Raw genomic sequence first — 20,814 nt, 5'->3', positions numbered from 1 at the left:
AGTGCCACATCCACTCTTCCCTTAAACACGTCCAGGGACAGTGATTCCACCTCCCTGCACAGCCTGTTCTGATGTTTATCGCCTTTTCTGTGGGGGAATTCCTCCTGATGTCCAACCTAAACCTCCCCTGGCACAGCTTATTATTATTGCTTACTTAATTCTGGTTATTTATTTGTTGCCTGCTTACTTCTATTTATTTTCAGAGTCACTCTTTGAAGTGTGAGGGTAAAAAGTTACTGGAAATGGCAAAAAGGTGCGCCAAGTGCCTTCTTGGGGATAGGAAGGAGGATGAGCTGTTGAAGTATCAAGACACAAGAGAGGAATTTCAGTGAACTACAGACACCCCAGTGTTTATTAACTCCAGACCAGTGGCACAGGCACAACGCTGCAGGCACGGGATCTCTCCCCACACTCTAAGCCTGTTCCTTGAGCCTCTTGAGCAGCTCCCGCAGCTGCTCGATCTGGGCGGACACGCTGCTCTTGGCGGTGCCGCCCGCGGCCGTGTACTGCTCCACGCTGCTCACCACGCTGAACACCTGCGCCACGTCGCTGCCAAACAGGGGGCTGGGGGCACAGGGAGGGCTGTCAGGGGGCTCTGGGCTGCTGCAGAGGGTTTTGGGGCACTTTGGGGAGCTGAAGTAACAGAGATACAAACCTGATGTTCTGCAGGTCCTCCAGGCTGAGGTGGTTGATGGTGATGCCTTTGGTCTCAGCCAGCTGGACGGCTTTGCCAGAGGCCACGTGGGCTTGTCTGAAGGGCATCTGCAGTGGGAAGGGGACAGAGCAGAGGGGACTCAGCTCAGTTCCTCCTCTGCATCCAAAGAAATCCCAGCTCCAGGTCTCCCTCTGGCACTTACTCCCTTCCGAACCAGGTAAAGAGCCAGGTCAGTAGCCAACATCTCCGGGCTCAGCGCCCTCTCCATGTTCTCCTTGTTGATCTGCAGGAGGAGGATCCCAGGGACATGTTACCATCAGCTCCTCCTTGGGGCATGTTAGTGCTCAGAGTGAGGGGAATTCATCTGGAGCTCTAAAAAGATGCTCTGAGCAGCTGACAGAGGGGACCAAAATGAGCAATGTGGGTGAGGCACTGAAGTGATTTTATTTGGGAACAGTCTGGAGCTCTGCTCCCTGAGTTACTCACAGAATGTGCACCACAATCATGTTCAATACTGAGAGGATGAAGAAAAAGCCTTACCTGGAGGGTGGAAATCACTCCAGTGGCAACCTGGAGCACAGCATTCAGGGTGTCTACGACATCAAAGACGGCCTCCTTGTCCTCCTGTGTTGGAACAGCGATGGAAATGGCTCTGAGTCAAGCTGGTACAGCACAAAAACCCACCAGGCTCAGCAGCCCAGCTCTCCTGACTCTTGCAGCCAGCAGGAGAGATGGTGTGGAAAGGAACAAAGGCTTTACCTGCAGGTCCTTGTTGTAGGTGCTTGGGAGTCCTTTGAGGACCATGAGCATTGCAGCCAGCTGCAGAGGGAAACAGGAGAGGCAGGGAGTGAGGAACAGAGCAAAGCACAGCCCCAGCACAGGCTCAGAGCACACAGCTCTTTACAAAAAAAAAAAAAAAAAAAGGCAAGAAAAAGGAGGATTCTCCAGCCCCAATATGAGCAGTTTTCCCTCCCTCTTCCTCCTTTTTGGGGCTCACCCGTCCGAACACTCGGCCGGCTTTGCTGCGGATCAGCTCCAGACTGTCAGGATTCTTCTTCTGAGGCATCAGGCTGCTGCCAGTACTGGATGGGAGATGAGTGGAGTGCACTGCTGAGCAAAACTCCCATCCATACACACAAATCATCACTGACCCAGCCCTCCAAAAGCAAGGTCCCCCTTCATCATAGTCCTGTTTCAGGTGTAGGAAATCAGTGAACTGCTGAGTTTCTCTTTGCTTTTGCAACTTGTCTGGAGCTGCCACACAGTCCCACCCCTCAAAGAGAGAGCTAAAAGGAGGCTCTTCCTCCAAGCCCCTCCAGGGTGGTATCAGCAGGCCAGACTAAGCATTGATGTGACTTCACAGAGGGAGGGCTGTGGTTGTGCCACCCTGCAGACAAGGAGTCTGTTGGGATTGCAATCCCAGCCAGGCAAGGAAGGGCTTTGGCAGCATTCCCAGCACAGCAGGAAGTTCTCTCTGCCAGCAGTTGCTGGACAGGAGTTGCTGATGAATGCAAATGTGGTTAAGTTACCAGAATGACAAATAAATGAGCATTTCTGAGGAATATTCACCCTGAGGATGAATAGGCACCTGAGGGTGCCTTTGTGCAAAGCTCTTGATGCTGGGTCAGCCTCATGCACAGAGAGACCCCAACCACTGCCTCACCCTCCCAGGGCAGGAGAGCTGAGGAGGAGAGGCTGAGGGAGGAGCTCTGCCCAGGGTTGAGACCTACCTGTAGGCATCAGAGAGGGTCAGGAAGCCAAACTCGCTGGTGCTGTAGATGATGAGATCCTCGGCCATCTTGCTGAGGTGGATCATCAGCAGGGTGGCAACTGAGAGGAATTCCACTGCACGGAAGGCAGGAAATGAGGAGGGGGAAAAGGTGCTTGGAAAACTCAGAGAGCCCTGACTGGGCCTTTGCTCCTAGTGCTGGATTTCAGCCCCTTGTTAAGTTAACTGGAAAGGTGTCAGGAGCTGCTTCCCACAGTGCTGGGAAGATTTGCCTGTGCTTACCCACAAAGTCCCTCTCGCTGACGGCATCCATGCTGTTCAGGCTGATGGAAGCAAATTCCAGCTCTGCAAGGAAGGGGATGGACACAGGAGGTCACACTGGCCCTGACGGGAGCCTGAATGCACCAGGCTGCCTCAGTGCAAGTGACTTTTTATATTCATTACCCTCCACCCCCTTGTTAAAGTGCTGCAACACATCCAAAATAACATCAGGACAATGTGCTGATGCGTCCCAGAGGCCCTGATATTTTGAGTATTCCTGTTCCTCAACACCAGGATAACATTTACCACTGCAGAGCAGCTCTCTGTCGATTCCCAGGGGGTTCCCAGCCAGAGCTCCACTGCCAGGGAAGAAAGAACCAGAAGTCACCCATGATATCCAAACTGCTATCCAACCAAAACTGAGCTCTAGTGGTGACACCTCTCTGAAGATTTCCCTCCCCCAGTTCACTTTGGTGTCACAGTGTGCTCTGAGGCTCATCAAATTCTGAACTCTGGAGTAAACCAGAATTTCTCTTCAAGGAGGAAGGTTTGCTTGATGGAAGCCTTGTAATCCTTGATTTCCAAGGGATAGAACAATATATTTATGGTGAGAACCTTTGGACAGGGAAGCTGGGCTGCAGTGTCTGTGGAATAGAAACCCCAGTGTTTCAGGGGATGGACAGATCTGCCTCTTGGCCTTATCTCAGAGCAAAATGAGGACTGAGGATCACAATAAAAAATAAATTTTACCTTCCCAAAGGCAAGACATTGATCCTCCTCTTCACCTCTCCCAGGCGCTCGGAATCCCGGGTCAGAGCAACAGCATGGCTGGGGAAGGACAGGAGAGATGAAACTGGGAGATGAAGCTGAACAATATTGCACCTCAGGAGGTGAGAATGGCCAAAGGATGGAGAACGGGGAGTTGCTCAATCCATGCTTAGATTCCCAGCTGGTCAGAGCCACACAGGGAATTCCTGTTCCAGTTTGTGAGGTTCCCTCTGGTTTGTCACCACCCCTGGCTGCCCCCTCAGCAGAGCAGGGCCCTGAGGGTGGAGAGGGTGGGAGGTGCTCACCTGAGCAAGAACTGGCTCCATCGGATGGGCTGAGCTTTCTGCAGGTGGGTGTAGCCAGGCAGGATCACATCGATTTCTCTGGGAGGGAAAGGAGGGAGAGGTGAGCAGCAGGGACAGGAGGGCAGAGACAGGTCTGTAACTCCCTGCACAGGAGACCCTGCTGCTGCACTGTCAAAGGACAAGCCTAAAAATCTCCTGCTCCCAAAAAGGCCAAAGTTATGGAAAACAGGGACTGTGGAAAAGGACTCACGTGGCAGCGCGTTCCACCAGCGTCTCAGTGAGCCGCAGGAGGTGCGTGGAGATGATGGAGAGGGAATTCTTCATGAACAGCTTCAGGTCAGTCACAACCTGTGGGAGATTGGCCACAGCCAGGCCAAGCACAATGGGACAGATTTAGTGACCAAATAATGCTCAGCAGAACTCCCTGGCACTGTTATCCCCTCCTAGTTCTGGGTGATGGGAAGGGAAATCCTCCTCATATGGAATGCATCCCTGGTCACTGATTTGTGAAAGCTGCTGTTGCTTTCCACAGACAAAACCAAAATCCATTTTTTTCAGGGGACTTCTCAGGTATTGTCAAGTTTGAAGCAGAAAATTCCCAACCAACAAAAGTTGATCATCCTGAGGAGGACTGATCCTGAATGATGTGTGGCTCCCAGTGAGCAGAATCAGTGGTTCTGGAGCTTTTCAGAGATGTCAGTGGAATTTTGTGGCCTTTTACCACCAGGAAGCAGCCCTACACATCCCACTCCCCTGGATGGATGAGCCACTGCAGCATCATTAGTTTAAAGCCATCATTAATTTAAAGGGAATACAGGCTAGAGTGTGCCAGGGCATGAGAAGGATTGCATAAAAATATTCAATTAAAGAACTGAGGAGGAGGAATACAGAGGGAGAAAAAAAGGTTCTGTCTGTACCTGATCATTCCTGCTTCTGCCAGTGTGCAACTTCCCAGCTACATCTCCAATCAGCTCCTGAGGACAAGAGCAGGATTGCTGTCAGGATCTCTGTGCTCTAAGCAGGACAATCCACATGAGCAGATCTCCCTGCCTGGGAGGGACTCAGCTCCAGGATCCAGGGAGTAGCCATGGGATGTGTTCTGGGGAGGGCAGGTTTGGGTTCTGGGCTTGTACAGTGCCACAAAAAGGGGCTTGGGCACCCTTGGCTGTGCCCCAGGGGGTTCAGTGCCACGAGCTCTAAAGGAATTTCACAGAGGGACAGAGGCACAAGCCCTCAGTGTCAGGCAGACGATCAGGACCAAGAGGTTAGAGGAGCCAAACCTTTAGTCTGCGCTCGTTGGCAGTGTGGATATCCTCATCAGTTTGTTTCAGCACAAATACTCCTTTGGACCATTCCTCAGAGATCTGCAAACACCAGAAGAACCAGTCAGCCACGATGGTGATTAAATCCAAGGAGGCTGCTCTCAGGTCAGGAGAGAATCATTCACCTGACAGTTTGAAAAGGAAAGAAATACCTTTTCCAGGCCACTCAGGATCTTCTCCAGCTCAGTTTTAGACAGGATCCCAGACTTCTCCAAGGCTTTGGCATAAGCCATGCTCCCCTGGATGTCGACTTCAGACAGTCTCTGGTCATAACTAATGGAAGCATTGAGCATCTCCATGATTGGATCTGTGCTTCCACTGAATCTTCCACCCCAAAGTTTATTCCCCTGAGAGAGAAAACAGTGAATTAAAGTGGCCTAATAACTTCAGATAAATCCTATGCAGGATATAACATCCAGTGATGCATTTATGGGGGCCAGCACAGAAACAAAAGTGGGGTTTTCCCACCCAAACCAGGATTCCTGTGGTGACCTCACCCCCTGGAATGTGTCACCCATTTCAGTGGGTGACCAAAGGCTTGTGCAGGGCTCCAGCTGTGCCCCACAGCAGGGCGTGTGTCGTGTGGGAGCTTCTCCAGCAGTGACTCAGAGCCTGGGTGGCCTCACCTGAGCTGTGTCACCTGCTCAGGAGCTTTTTGCTTGCCCAGGTAAGACAACCCCTGAAGTTTTAATTCTGCCAGACTTACACTGAAACCCAAGATTTCAAAAGCAACTCTCCAGTGCTACCAGGCACAGAAAGGAATTGGAGGACTCCTGAAGGAAGGGACAAAATAGAGCAGCACTGCAGAGTGGATAATAATTACTAATCTACTTTTTAAACACCCCAACAAGTTTCTTCTCATGCTGGTCACTATAACTACCATGGACAGCAAGAGCTGGCAGGACAGCTGGAAGCTGATCTGTGCCAGGGCTTTACCAGTCAGACAAAACACTGTTGAGTAACCTTAAAGATGTTTTCCCTGGTGACTGTCTCCATGTCCCTGAGCCTGAAAGGACAACAGGAGAGTGCCTGCAGAGATAAGGGGCAGCCATGTGTGGAAGGCAGCTTTGTTAGAAAGCTGAAGGAAGGCAGAGAGAGGAATCAGAATCTAAAAAGAAGTGTTAGAGCTCCTCAGCACTCATTTGGTGCCCCCAGGAGCAAAATTAATGCTAAATTAAAGGCCATTCCAGAGGCTCAGCACTTGAGTGGGGAACAGGAATATCCAGGTACAACTTCAGTACTTAAAGCTTTCCATCAAAGCAAGAAGTGTGTCAGCAAAAACACTGCAAATACACATTTACAATCGGGAAATCAAAGCTGCAAGATTAATTTTAGGATGCTCCAGGACTGTTTGGAGCAGTGGCTTCCAGCCTGGAAGTGATGGGCACTGCCTGGAACGTGGAGCACCGACTTGGAAAGCAGAAAGTGAGACTCGCCAGGATGCCTGGTCACGTCTCGGCAGGGAAGGAAACTGAAAACGCAGCTTTTGTGCCGAGCAGTGTTTACACAAGCTGCTGGGAGGTGCCTGTGCCTGAGCCCGAGTCCCAGGCACGGGGCATCGGCCTTTCCCAGGGAGCCAGAGGCAAGAACGCGGAGGCTCCGAGACAGCTCCGCTCGGCTGAGCACCCCCGGACACCCCCCGGGGAAGCAAAGTCCGCGCTCACCTCGGCTGCTGCCATCGCGGCCGCTGCCGGCTCCGTGTGCGCAGCGGGGCCACCGGCGGGGCAGCTCTAGTCCCGGTCCCGATCCCGGTCACAGTCCCGGTCCCGATCCCAATTCCAGCTCCGGTCTCGATCCCCGCTCCACTCCCGGTGCCGGTCCCAGCTCCGGTTCCGATCCCAGCTGTGTTCCGATCCTGATCCCAGCTCCAATCCCTATCCCAGCTCCGGTCCCGATTCCAGCTCCAAACCCGGTCCCAATTCCAGCTCCAATCGCTGTCCCGATCTCAGCTCCAATCCCTATCCCAGCTCCGCTGCCGATCCGAGCTCCAGTCCCGGTCCTGATTCCAGCTCCGATCCCGGTGCCGATCCCGGTCCGCTCCCGGCGCACCCCGGCCGCGCTCCCGGCGCTCCCGCAGCTCGTCCCGCCCGCCGGGGCGGGGAGTGCCCGGCCCGGCCCCGCTCCCGGTCCTGCTGTGCAGTGGCACGGCTTGTCCCTGCGCTTTACAGGACGCTCAGGAGTGGCATCCCCGTTTTCTTGTCCCCTTCGGGGTTTTCTGTCCTTTAACCAGCCCCGTTGTCATAATTCAGGCGGGAAGGAGCCTAATCCAGGTCCTTGGGATTGCACGGCTGTGCATGGGGATGCTCCAGGACGCTACCAGTGACATCCAGCTGCCTCTGGCTGCCCCGCAAGGTCCTTTTGCAGCTGGATTTCCAGGGTAGTGCCTTCAGTATCCATCCGGAGCAAGGCTCAGACTCTGTAGGTAGCCAGCAATTAATTCACCGCTTCTCAAACATTTCCAATTATGATTATTTCTTTTTCAGGCTTTCAGGTTTGAGGATGCACAGAGCATCACGCTGTCTACCCTGAGAAAACCTCTTTGAACCGTTTTGTTGCCAGATTCCTTCCTCTTCTGAAGTCCCTCACTTTTAATGCTTTTTTTTTCACGTTCATCCTTTATGGATGTCCATATTCCAGGCTTTGACAGGAGGTTTCTGAGGGTTTGGAAGAATGGTGAGCACTAGATTTACATCCAGAGAGACCCAGCTGATAATCAGCCTGAGTGAATTCCTGGCTCAGGTGCCTTCCTGTGGCCTGTAATGAGCCGGGGTTTGAGACCAAAACCTAAATCCCAACGAGTCAGAGAAGGGTGATGGTGAAAGTCTGGAGACACCATGGACCACACTCTGAAATGTCTGTGGAGCTCCAGACACCTCCACGGGCCCCTCTAATCTCAATTATTTCACAATTCTAAGAAAAGGGGTGGATGGGTGGAAAGTACCAGTGACTGTAAACTACTTATTTAAGTAAGAGACTAAAATGTGGTAATCTGCTACTTCCCTTTTCCTTTCATTTTGGCCACGTGTCACCCAGCATTAGCCGTGAGGGACAATGCCAGACATTTGCTGCTGGGAGCAAGAAAAAATCTGTTCAGCTGAGGCTCTGAAGGGAGAGGAAGATACAAATAGGAAAAATAAGGGGAGTGGCACAGATCAGGAAAGTTTATGGGAGAAAAAACAACTGTGAGGTGGAGATGAGGAAATTTCTGTTCTTCTGACTCTGCAGGTGTTGACTGTTGGTGTTACCTGTGGCTTTCCTGTTCCTTTAGCCTGGCAGCTGAGTGTGCGTAAGTGATTTCCTGGCTACAGGTGGCCAGTCTGGAGAGCGAGACATGAGCCAAAACAGGAACACAGCAGGAAGGAAAGGAGCAAACACAAAGGAGGTTTGTGGAAAGGTAACTGAAATGTGCTGTTTAAATGCCAGGAAAATGGATTTGGTTTAGGGCCAGAATAAGGAGAGACTGAGAGCAGTGAGAAGTGTTGAAAAAAGGGAATTTTGCTGTTGCTGATCCTTCTTCCACGTGTTAAAAGCACAAATGCTCCAGAGGTGCAAGAACTCTGTGTCTCCTGGGGTACTTTGGCTGGAGATTTAGCTGCTGGCAGTGTGTCCTGTCTGTGCTGCAGCCCTTGCCCTAAACTTGGTGAGGCAACACCTTTGTTACTTCTACTCCCTGTGTGTGTTCCAGACCTGCAGCTCTGAGTCAACAACGTGCTGCTGCCTCAGCACAGGGAGAAGGGGCTGAGCAAAACTCCAGCTTCACAAGGCTGGGCTGGAAAAGGAGCTTTGCTGAGTGAAAAGGGACAATCCCAGTCTGCCAGCCTCCCCTCCAAGAGACACATACCCAGAAGGAAGGAAGAGCCCACATTCTGAGCTCAGCCCAACCGTGCCCCAAAGAATCAAGACACAAGAGAGGAATTTCAGTGAACTACAGACACCCCAGTGTTTATTAACTCCAGACCAGTGGCACAGGCACAACGCTGCAGGCACGGGATCTCTCCCCACACTCTAAGCCTGTTCCTTGAGCCTCTTGAGCAGCTCCCGCAGCTGCTCGATCTGGGCGGACACGCTGCTCTTGGCGGTGCCGCCCGCGGCCGTGTACTGCTCCACGCTGCTCACCACGCTGAACACCTGCGCCACGTCGCTGCCAAACAGGGGGCTGGGGGCACAGGGAGGGCTGTCAGGGGGCTCTGGGCTGTTCCATATGCCCAGTGTCTGTGGAGAGGCTGAGGGAGTGAGGACAGGGCACCCTCCTGCCCTTCTGCTGACAGTCCAAGGGGACTCCAAGGAACTTCAGAGCCAAACCCCTCTGGGGGCTTCCTGCTTAGGGCAGGAGTGTCTCCCAGCCCCTCCCAATAACTCTTGCCCATGCCCTGATGGAGTGGAATGGAGCTGATATTGTCCCCCTCCAGTGTTTTCAGCCCCAGGAGGAGCAGCCCTTGATATTCAGGACAGGAGGATTTTGAGGCACTTTTGGGAAGGCTGCTCAGGGAGGCTGCTCCCTGCCTGTGCAGGGAAGTGAAATAACAGAGATCCAAACCTGATGCTCTTCAGGTCCTCCAGGCTGAGATTGTTGATGGTGATGCCTTTGGTCTCGGCGAGGTGGACGGCCTTGCCAGCAGCAATGTGGGCTTGTCTGAAGGGCAGCTGCCGGGGGAAGCAGAGGTGGCAGTCAGTGACCAGGCAGCTGGGCTGCTTTTCCATTAGAAAAATGGATGTGCTGCCTTTTTTGGCTGGCCTGTTTTCCCTTTAGGGCAATGCAAGCTGAATCTGGGGTTGCTTGGGTGGATTTAGGAATAAATTATGATCAAGTAATTTGGGGGTAAATTACTATGAAGTCCCTTGAGATGCATGTAAAGGATGTGTTTTCAGCTTTCGTGGTTGTTGACTGCTCATCACCCTGGGACAGAACAGAGGGGCCTCATCCCAGCTCCTCACTGAGCAGCTCCTCTGTATCCAAAGAAATCCCAGCTCCAGCTCTCCCTCTGGTACTTACTCCTTTATGAACCAAGTAGAGAGCCAGGTCAGATGACAGGATCTCAGGGCTCAGTGCCTTCTCCATGTTCTCCTTGTTGATCTGCAGAAAGGACGGACAGAGGGAGATGTTATCTATAATCAGCTCTTCCTTGGAGCACTTCAGCTCTAAGAGGGACCAAAATGAGCAGTGTGGGTGAGGTACTGAAGAGTTTTCACTTTAGAACCAGCCTGGAGCTCTGTCCCCCGTGTTACTCACAGAATGTGCTCCATGTTCCATAGTGAATCCTTACCTGGAGGGTGGAAATCACTCCAGTGGCAACCTGGAGCACAGCATTCAGGGTGTCTACGACATCAAAGACGGCCTCCTTGTCCTCCTGTGTTGGAACAGCGATGGAAATGGCTCTGAGCCAGCCTGGTGCAGCACAAGAGGCTGAGCAGCCCAGGCAGCAGAGCAGGGATGTGATCCCAGAGGCTCCTGCCATGGCATTCAGGGTGTCTCCTGCAGCATCCCCTGCCTCAGCCCCTTTCCCAGCACCCAGCCAGGGGCTGTGCAGAGAAATGGAGTGGTGGGACAGCTCAAGAGTAGGAGATAGCTGTGTCTGCTCAGAGAGATGGTGTGGAAAGGAACAAAGGCTTTACCTGCAGGTCCTTGTTGTAGGTGCTCGGGAGTCCTTTGAGGACCATGAGAATTGCAGCCAGCTGCAGAGGGAAACAGGAGAGGCAGGGAGTGAGGAACAGAGCAAAGCACAGCCTCAGGGCAGGTCCAGAACCCACACTGGGCACAGCTCTTTAGGAAAGAAAAGGCAAGAAAAAGGAGGATTCTCCAGCCCCAATATGAGCAATTTTCCCTCCCTCTTCCTCCTTTTTGGGGCTCACCCGTCCGAACACTCGGCCAGCTTTGCTGCGGATCAGCTCCAGACTGTCAGGATTCTTCTTCTGAGGCATCACACTACTGCCAGAGCTGAAGGGAAAGTGTGTGGAGTGCAATGGTGAGCAAGACCCTCTGGCTGAAATCCCTGATCCAGCCCTCCAAAATAAACCTCTAAATCCCCTTTCCTTGTACTCCTGTTTAGGGTGTAGGAAATCTATGAATGAAGTGTGCCAAGATTCTCGTGTTTCCCACAGCAAAGCCTTTGCTTTTGCAACTTGTCTAAAGCTGCCACACAGTCCCACCCCTCAAAGACAGAGTTAAAAGGAGGCTCTCCCTCCAAGCCCCTCCAGGGTGGTATCAGCAGGCCAGACTAAGCATTGATGTGACTTCATGGAGGGAGGGCTGTGGTTGTGCCACTCTGCAGACAAGGAGTCTGTTGGGATTGCAATACCAGCCAGGCAAGGAAGGGCTTTGGCAGCATTCCCAGCACAGCAGGAAGTTCTCTCTGCCAGCAGTTGCTGAACACATACATGGTTGACTTATGGGAATCAGGAATAAGTGAGCATTTCTGAGGAATATTCACCCTGAGGGTGCCTTTGTGCCAAGGTCTTGATGCTGGGTCAGCCTCATGCACAGAGAGACCCCAACCACTGCCTCACCCTCCAAGGGTGGGAGAGCTGAGGAGAATCCCCCAGCAGAGACCAAAAACCTACCAGTAGGTATCAGAGAGGGTCAGGAAGCCAAACTCGCTGGTGCTGTAGATGATGAGATCCTCGGCCATCTTGCTGAGGTGGATCATCAGCAGGGTGGCAACTGAGAGGAATTCCACTGCACGGAAGGCAGGAAATGAGGAGGGGGAAAAGGTGCTTGGAAAACTCAGAGAGCCCTGACTGGGCCTTTGCTCCTAGTGCTGGATTTCAGCCCCTTGTTAAGTTAACTGGAAAGGTGTCAGGAGCTGCTTCCCACAGTGCTGGGAAGATTTGCCTGTGCTTACCCACAAAGTCCCTCTCGCTGACGGCATCCATGCTGTTCAGGCTGATGGAAGCAAATTCCAGCTCTGCAAGGAAGGGGATGGACACAGGAGGTCACACTGGCCCTGACAGGAGCCTGAATGCACCAGGCTGCCCCAGAGGAGGTGACTGAGAGCCCTTGAGCAGTCCCAGGAACACAAACATGTTTAGTGGGGTTTTTCTTATGAACCCAGACAGCCAGAGTGCAGCAGGTGTGGCTCTTCCTCCTCCCACCTCACAGGCACTGCCTGTCTCTCTGCAGCAAAAATCCTGGAAAATTAAAGGCTCTGGCTCCAGGATGGGGTATTATGGTGCCATTCCCTCCCTCCCAGGTGTGACAGGTACTCCCATGCCCCTCAGTCCCAGGATAACATTTACCACTGCGCAGCATCTCTCTATCGATTTCCACAGGGTTTCCAGCCAGAGCTCCACTGCCAGGGAAGAAAGAAACAGAAATCATGCAATAAGCCTTTCCTGTCCATCCAAAGCTGAGCTCTGGGAAGCAGGGAAGACACCCCTGAAGACTTTGCAGAGCAAAGCAAGGCCCAGTGATCACCAAAAGGGTAGATCTTACCTTCCCAAAGGCAAGACATTGATCCTCTTCTTTATCTCTCCCAGGCGCTCAGAATCCCGGGTCAGAGCAACAGCATGGCTGGGGAAGGACAACAGGGAGAGAGCCATGAAATTAGGGAATGTCTCTTTTTTTTTTTTCCAATCCCTGTGCTGCCATGCCTGGAGCCTGGGATCTACCCTTAAACATGAGGTTGGAGTGGAAGGGACACAGGGAATTCCTGTTCCAGTTTGTGAGGTTCCCTCTGGTTTGTCACCACCCCTGGCTGTCCCCTCAGCAGAGCAGGGCCCCGAGGGTGGAGAGGGTGGGAGGTGCTCACCTGAGCAAGAACTGGCTCCATCGGATGGGCTGAGCTTTCTGCAGGTGGGTGTAGCCAGGCAGGATCACATCGATTTCTCTGGGAGGGAAAGGAGGGAGAGGTGAGCAGCAGGGACAGGAGGGCAGGGACAGGAACACACCAGGGCTCCTGGCAGGGTCACAAACTGAGCATTTTCAGCCTATGAGATGCTGAAGGGTCGACCTCTTCTTCTCCCTGTCATCTTTCAAGCCAAGCACACTGGGTTTAGCTATTCCAGTGTGGTGAATCTGCCCTGGGCTGCCTGGAAAATTGCCTGGAGCAGCAATGCCTCTGTGGCAGGCAAGGATTCCCCAGTCCACCATAGGTTTGGAGTGCCAGGAGCAGAGCTAAACAGGGAGGTAACACAGCTGAGCTTTTTCTCAGCCAGAAAAACCTGAAACGTGTTCCCCACTCCTTCAGATGGGTTTGGTGCCTTCTAAAACCTTGTGTGGACCTCCCACCTCAACTCCTTTGCCAGGGATGAAGGAAGGTTTCTCTGAGGGATGAGGAGAGTTTCTGTGAAGTGAATTCTGGAGAAAAAGGGGCTGTTGTGCTCCCTGGGCTACCCCAAACTGCCTGGCTGTAACTCCCTGCACAGGAGACCTTGCTGCTGCCCAGTGGGGTCAGACAAAGGACAAACCCAGGAGTCTCCTGCCCCAAAAAGGCCAAAGTTATGGAAAACAGGGACTGTGGAAAAGGACTCACATGGCAGCGCGTTCCACCAGCGTCTTAATGAGCTGCAGGAGGTGCGTGGAGATGATGGAGAGGGAATTCTTCATGAACAGCTTCAGGTCAGTCACAACCTGTGGGAGATTGGCCACAGTCAGGCCACACAGAATGTGACAAATGCAGTGACTGCAAGGTAAACCCCTCCTTGTCCTGTGTGATGGGAAGGGAAATCATCTTCTCATCATTTGGTTGTATTTATGTGGCAATGCCACCATTTCTTGCCCTCCAGGAAGAGTTCCAGAGGCCACTCTGGTCTGAGGTCTCCTGAAGTAAAGTGGGGGAGGAATACAGAGGAAGAAAAAAAGGTTCTGTCTGTACCTGATCATTCCTGCTTCTGCCAGTGTGCAACTTCCCAGCTACATCTCCAATCAGCTCCTGAGGACAAGAGCAGGATTGCTGTCAGGATCTCTGTGCTCTAAGCAGGACAATCCACATGAGCAGATCTCCCTGCCTGGGAGGGACTCAGCTCCAGGATCCAGGGAGTAGCCATGGGATGTGTTCTGGGGAGGGCAGGTTTGGGTTCTGGGCTTGTACAGTGCCACAAAAAGGGGCTTGGGCACCCTTGGCTGTGCCCCAGGGGGTTCAGTGCCACGAGCTCTAAAGGAATTTCACAGAGGGACAGAGGCACAAGCCCTCAGTGTCAGGCAGACGATCAGGACCAAGAGGTTAGAGGAGCCAAACCTTTAGTCTGCGCTCGTTGGCAGTGTGGATATCCTCATCAGTCTGGATCACACCAAAGACTCCTTTGGACCATTCCTCAGAGATCTGCAAACACCAGAAACACCAGTCAGCCACCACAGCTACCCTGCTGTGTGGGGGCTGTGAGTGTCCCCAGCAAATCCCAGCTCCTGCCATTCCCACACGTGTTAAGTCTCTGGCATTCAGGCTGCTTGTGTATCCTGGTATTCCATACTGTTGCTGGGATTCATCTCTCTATCCATGATAATCCTGCAGTGTTATGGAGGATTTAAGCATTGCAAGGAAAAAATTGAGCCTAAATGTCAGTGATTTCTTCAGCATCATCCACAAAGGTTTTCCTATAAAACATTGCACAGACCCACTGTTGTCCAGGGTGGGTGAGCAACAACAATGGATATTTTATAAAAGCCCCTTCTCTGCTGACTCTTCTTCCCCCCCCTACACCTGCTATGCATTGTCTCCCACCAAGCTGGGCAGCCAGACTCAAAATTCCACGTGCCAGCAGGAAAAGGATGTTCTTACTTCCCACTGAAATGATTCCTAGTGACTGCTCAGTCTGAAGAGGATGGGACACATGGACATTTAAAGATGCTTTTTAAAACAGCAAGATGCTGTCAGGTAAGGAAAGATTCATTCCAGCACACATGGGAGATTGTGAAGGGAAGAAATACCTTTTCCAGGCCACTCAGGATCTTCTCCAGCTCAGTTTTAGACAGGATTCCAGCCTTCTCCAAGGCTTTGGCATAAGCCATGCTCCCCTGGATGTCGACTTCAGACAGTCTCTGATCAACAGTAATGGAAGCGCTGAGCATCTCCATGATGGGATCTGTGCTCCCCACAAACCTTCCTGCCATCATTTTGTCCCCCTGCAAGTAAAGAAGGTAAGAGACACAGATTTATGGATATATCCCCTAAAAATCAGTTTGTGTCCATCTCCATCCTTATCAAACTAAAACTGTGGACAACCTCAGGAATGGTTTTATTCAGTCTATACCAGCAAAACTCTGGACTTTAGGGCATGTCACTGTCACTAGAATTTAGCCCTTGAGGTTACAGGTCTGGCTTGGGGATCCTCCAAGATATCTGACTCCTGCAGGACTCTCTGAAAATGAATATCAGGGCACGTGGTGCATGATCAGCATGGAACTCTCTTTTAAGGCAGTTGCTGATCTCTGACCCTTTGATGGACTCCTGACAAAAAAAAAAAAAAAAAAGGTAAAGGAGTCAGGGATATAGTGAGAGCTGGTTGAAATATTAAATAATCCCACTCTTTTAGGGAGACTAGAAGAAAACGTTCCTCTGACAAAGAGCTGTGGGCCAGCACAAGCCACATGCTCTAAACCACTCCTGCGACTATAAAGTGTCTGAAGTTACCGTTTGAAGCAGCTCCAGATTCCACGTTCTCGCAAGCTTTGGTGTAAAATTAGGATAAAACCGGCAAAGGCGCAGGTTGCAGAAAGAGAGGCCTGGGTGCCTTTTCGTGTTACAAATGTTCCCGTGAGATGAAAAGGAAAGAGAAAACCCCAAAACACCCCCAGAAGGGCTCGACAAGTACGCGGCGCCGGGCGGCCGGCGGAGCTACCATGGACAGCGGGCAGGGACCGGGACATCAGCAGCCCTTTTCCCAAAGGATTGGCGGAGGGAAGAGCAGGAGGGAGCCTGCGGAGGCAGGATGCAGGCTCGGGGTGCGGGAGCTCTGCGTTTGAAGCGGGTTTGTCCGCAGGAGATGCCGCGGGGAGGGGGGGAAATAGGGGAAAACCCCAAAGTTTTGCAGCTCCTCGCTGGGCACTCCGTGATGGGCAGAGGGGACAGGGAATGAATGGTGCTGCTGGGATGGGGAAGAGGTGTCCAGGTACGTTTTTGCTGCCAGGATCCGAGGTGGGACGGTTGATTATTGCAGCAAAGTTGTTCGCTATCCCCTTCTCCATTTAAAACCCGGGAAAACCAATCCCAGAATCATTAAAGTTGGAAAAGACCTCCAAGATCAGCGAGTCCAACACTGCCAGGAGCACCCCTAACCCACATCCCTAAGGACCACACGGACACCTTTCCTGAACCCTTCCAGGGATGCTGATCCCACCACGTCCCTGCACAACCCGTTCCAAACAGAGCAGAGCAGGACCCGGAGCAGCACCCCACCAGCAAAGCCAAGCTCCCCCTCACCTCGGCTGCCATTTCGGACGACGTTTTGCTCGTTTGTGCAGCGATCCTGGCACCTGGTGCAACCTGCGGGACAGCGTGGAGATGCTCAGCTGCCCCGGTGCCCGCTCCCTGCCCCATTCCCTGGGCGCTCCCGGTGCCCGGTGCGCTCCCAGTTCCCCGGGCGCCGCTCCCGATGCGCTCCCAGTGCGCTCCCAGTTCCCCGGGCGCCGCTCCCGATGCGCTCCCACTGCGCTCCCGGTTCCCCGGGCGCCGCTCCCGATGCGCTCCCAGTGCGCTCCCGGTTCCCCGGCGCCGCTCACCTGCTCCGCACGCAGCCCCGGCCGCTCTGTGGCTCGCTGCTCCCCGGCCCCGCTGCCCCGCTTTTACAGCCCTCGGCTCGGGGCTGGCGGCTCGTCCCGCCCCACCGGGGCGGGGTGTGCCCGGGGCCGGCCCCGCTCGGGTCCCCCCCGTATCCCCCTTGTCGCTTCCCAGCCCTGCTCTGCGGCTCGGGGCCAGGGGGTGCTTTGGAGAGGAGGAGGCTTAGGAGGGATGCTCGAGTATTGCTTTATACCTGGCGTAGCTCCTGCGCTGTGGGCAGGTCAGGAATATCCTTGGAATGCTCCCATGGGAATATCGCTGGGTTGAAGGAGTCGCATCGCTCTGTGTCACACCCCTCTAATGAGCAAGCTTTAATATAAATATAACTGATACGCTGCTCTGTCCCCATTGCCACTCCAATAAACACAAAAAATAGATGGGAGCTTCTTGTTCTTTCCCATCTCTGCATGGGTGAGACTTTTCATCCCACCTGTAAGGATGCTACAGCCCCAGATTTGGGGGTTCCCTGCTGTCCCAAGGTTGTGGGGGCACCTGAGAGCCTCAGGCAGTGGCTGTGGGGCTTGAAGTTATACTTATGGCAATAACGTGTAGCTTAAACTCATCGCACCCTAAATATCTTGGAATTAAGTAACTGATTTAAAGCACAAGAGAGCTTTTAGAGCAGCGAAGCTGTGGCTCAGCACGGATTTCTCATTAACTCCTCAGACAGAGTATTTTCTGCAGCCCCTCTACAGAAAGCTGAATATTTGCTGCTTTCTCTTACCAAGTGAGCTCCTGCAGTGTAATATTTTTCCATCTGCATTGTCCAAACCTCTCACAGAGCTCAGGAAACATATTCCAACTTTCTCATCCACGTTTCTGTTGGATTTTCCTCCCTTTAACTGACCCTCTCATTCTTTTCTGCTGTTCTCTCAGTTCTACAACTCATCCCCTTCCCCTTTTTCCACTAGGACACTGAAACAGCACTTGATCCTTTTGCAGTCCTGTTCCTTCCTACTGTGAAATCCCTCATTTTTACCACTTTTCTTGTCTTCTTCACCTTTTCAAAGCATCCTTGTCCTTACTCGGGGCTTTGACAGGAGATTGCCAACGTGTTGTGAAAACATTAAGCACTGAATTTATAACTGGAGTGAATCTTATAAATAAGATTTTGCTAACCCATGTCTGATACTACATGTGACAGGGGATATTAAACCCACATGGGACCTGTCAGCAGTGCCACTGTGTATTTAGCAAACTTCACAGGGATTAATTGGCTTGGAGTGCACTGCTCAGCTCCTGCCCTAGTTTGTATCTAGGAAATGATGAATTCTCTCTTTATTTTTAGACCAAGCAGTCAATAACCATCTTTATAATAAGCAATGTAGAATGTAGACTAATATTTTTATAATAAAACTGGAAGTAAAACTAAATGCAAGCAGAATTCCTCAACTTAAAAACAAACATTGAAGAAAGAAGATTTCATAAAGATGCTTGGAGCTGGGGAGTTGAACTTTTTTGAGGGGAAAGCAGTGAAATAGCAATGCAAAATATACTTTTTAATGCAAACTGAAGTGCATTCTCATTGCTATCTTCTCCATTTGTTCTGGTTTGGATGTCTCTCCACTGCCCATCATCTCCTTTCAGTATTTTATCTGAAATAGAAAGATTAACCTCAAAATTCTCACCCCACAGTTAAAACTGAGGAAATTCTGAGGGAAAAGCCTCCCACTTATTTTCCTTTCTGGCAGAGAGGATGGCAAATCATTCCTACATTAATATTCCCAGCTACACCCTTTTCGAGGTGACAATGAGTACTAGAGTAAATTGCCAATTCTGCAGTACAGAGAAGTTTAATTAAATATATTTTAATGTTCTCAAAGAATCTGAACTTTATTTGTACTTTTGTAATCCATCAGAGTCCTTCTCTACGATTTCATTTTTTTGCTGGAAGGGTGCAATGCTTGAGGGAGTGCAGCACCGAAGGAGCTTTGGTGGCTCTGGAAGTTCACTTTTCACAATAGGACTGTGAAGGAAAAGGATGGCAGAAACTGCTACAGTGCACCTTCTTTTAAAAACATCCTTTTTTTTAGCTGTCTTTTTGCTTTGGAGAAAGAAAACAGCTCCGTGGGCTGAACGTGCCGGGCAAACGCACCGTCAGCTCGGTTGATGCGGAACCGTGCTGACATTTTTTGTTCAAAAAACCCCCCAACTTTGTTTTTAATGAATTTTTGAATGTAAAAGGCAAAAAAAAAAAAAAAAAAAGAAAGAAAGAAAAGAAAAGAAATAGACACCATAGGGTGCTGAGCGAAATGCTGAACACAGTAAACATCTTTCATGACAAAGAACACAAATACCCCGCAGATCTGCTGTCAATAGCAAGTCCTAGGCCCCCTGCTTTCAATAGTTAATACCGAGGCCCCTCTCTCCCCAAGCCTTAGTGGTAACAATCACAAGCCAATGCTTAAAATGTTGACATGCTAAGCACATTTGGAAAAACCCATGTCTGCATTCCCTATGGATGGTGTAGCATAACTGTCTAACACCTAATGAGCAGCAGTTAAAGCTGAAGTGACCTCCTCACCTCACCTCCTGCCCAGCTGGTTCTCTCTTGATATTCCCTCTCTGCCTTGCATGATGTCAGTGGACGTGGAGCTGACCCATATTTGTATTTACAGCCTTACCAGGCTTCCTGTCTCCACTGGGAAATGTTTAGGAGGAGTATCTCTATTAGGAAAAAAAGCTGTTGAAAGAGGTGTCTGTGTTATGTTCATTCATCCCCAGCTGTGTCTTCATTGTGGATTGGAAAAAGCAGCATTGATTGGAAAAACGCGTCAGGAAAGTGAAATTTTGGGGAAAGGGTGAAAATAATTGTAATAATTTGCTGCTGGGAGAGAGGTACAAAGAGGTGTAAAGGAGAAATAAAATTGTTGTGCTGAAGGTTCTGAACCCTTATCTGAAGAGAGTGGTGATAGGCAGACAAGGGTTAGCAGATTTCTGTAACAAAACTCTAAAATTTGGTTGTCTGGAAATACCCTGTTTTCCCATGAAAACCGACATCCTTTCCCTTCTTTCAGGCGGTTTCATGTGCAGGGTTTGGGATATGGCAGAGCAGTCACAGAGCTTTTGCTGTGCCAGTTTTGGCCAACTTACAAGGCCAGTTAATCCTGACATGAAAAAGGGCAGCATCCATTGCATCCTGTGCACTGAGTCACACCAGCTGCTCTCAGTCTGCCTTTGAAGACCTCTCTCCTGGCTTTTTTTTATTCCACAGGACTCCACAATAAATGATTCTGAAGTATAAATGAATTCCTATCTTTACTACAATCCGTGTGTGATGGGGTACATGTGTCCACTGAAACTTTTTTAGGGGTTTTCAAATTAAAAGGGCTGAAAAGCTTTTGCAGTTGGCTTTTAAAATTTGCCCAGCACTTTTATATCCGGTGGTGAAAGCTCCTGGAAAACTGGGGGCTGCTCCTTGCCCACTGCCCTGGCACTGAAGACTGTTCCTAAAGCATTGAAGTTTGCTTATGTTACTCTGAATTGATTTAGGATTTGCAACACCCCAAGGAGAAGAAAAGGCTTAAAAGTGGGAGTGGAATTTTGTCTGGTTTGATTCTGGAGAAAAAAGTGGCTGGTGGGGTTTGTGCTGGAATTGCAAGGCAGAGGTTGGGGGGTACAAGTGACCCATTCAGTTCCCTAAATCCCTAAAAGGCTCTTAAATCCCTGCTGCAAGCAAGCAAATATATCTGTATGACACTCCTTAGGGAGTCAGTGGTGTTGTATTTGCATACAAAAATTTCCCCAATAAATTATGTCAAAATTAAGGAATTAATGCTTCCCTGGCCAGATAATTTTCCTTGCTGTTGCCACTAGGATTTTCAGCTGTTTGCACTCTTTGAAGTGTCACTGGTTTTACTGAGGATGAAAAGGGCTCTTGGTAAATTTAATAGCACATGGTTTAGCTGGGAAAGAGTCACGGTGACGGCTGGAAAAGACAAAGACGAGTTTGATGGATCCATATTCGACCGCTTTGAAAGACTGTTGGAGCATTACACAAGTACCTCAGCCTCGCAGTACTCCGCACAAGGTTAAAGATTTGATTTGAAAGAACTTCCGCGAT

General features: G+C 51.0%; 1 protein-coding gene and 2 long non-coding RNA genes across 3 annotated transcripts; 2 read left to right on the top strand and 1 right to left on the bottom strand.

Annotated features, from left to right (window-relative positions):
• Window positions 1-323: 323 nt before the first annotated feature.
• Window positions 324-7,125, bottom strand: ASL (argininosuccinate lyase). Its single transcript, XM_048324831.1, has 16 exons — window positions 6,705-7,125; window positions 5,193-5,387; window positions 4,999-5,082; window positions 4,636-4,692; window positions 3,969-4,066; window positions 3,719-3,796; window positions 3,396-3,473; window positions 2,952-3,004; window positions 2,667-2,729; window positions 2,386-2,500; window positions 1,653-1,737; window positions 1,415-1,474; window positions 1,196-1,279; window positions 858-938; window positions 656-762; window positions 324-564 (listed from the first exon to the last, which is right to left on the bottom strand). Exons 1-16 carry the CDS (start codon window positions 6,717-6,719, stop codon window positions 414-416), a joined length of 1,404 nt encoding a protein of 467 aa, XP_048180788.1. The 5' UTR covers window positions 6,720-7,125; the 3' UTR covers window positions 324-413.
• LOC125336376 lies at window positions 756-6,321 on the top strand. Its single transcript, XR_007207738.1, has 3 exons — window positions 756-872; window positions 3,440-3,535; window positions 3,870-6,321. It is a non-coding gene; the product is annotated as an uncharacterized LOC125336376 (long non-coding RNA).
• On the top strand, window positions 7,116-20,000 carry LOC125336377. Its single transcript, XR_007207739.1, has 2 exons — window positions 7,116-7,458; window positions 8,266-20,000. It is a non-coding gene; the product is annotated as an uncharacterized LOC125336377 (long non-coding RNA).
• The last annotated feature ends 814 nt before the right edge of the window (window positions 20,001-20,814 follow it).

The sequence above is a fragment of the Corvus hawaiiensis genome, chromosome 20, assembly GCF_020740725.1.
Source record: "Corvus hawaiiensis isolate bCorHaw1 chromosome 20, bCorHaw1.pri.cur, whole genome shotgun sequence".
NCBI classification, from domain to species: domain Eukaryota; kingdom Metazoa; phylum Chordata; class Aves; order Passeriformes; family Corvidae; genus Corvus; species Corvus hawaiiensis.
Note: the sequence above shows the minus strand (reverse complement) of the source record. Positions and strands in the feature narration are given on the sequence as shown.

What these genes read in the sequence shown, in the direction of transcription:
- ASL (XM_048324831.1), bottom strand. An exon ending in TGGAGCCAGTTCTTGCTCAG is followed by an intron (nt 3,474 to 3,718) that starts GTGAGCACCTCC and finishes GTCCTTCCCCAG; the next exon opens with CCATGCTGTTGCTCTGACCC. An exon ending in AATGTCTTGCCTTTGGGAAG is followed by an intron (nt 3,005 to 3,395) that starts GTAAAATTTATT and finishes CTTCCCTGGCAG; the next exon opens with TGGAGCTCTGGCTGGGAACC.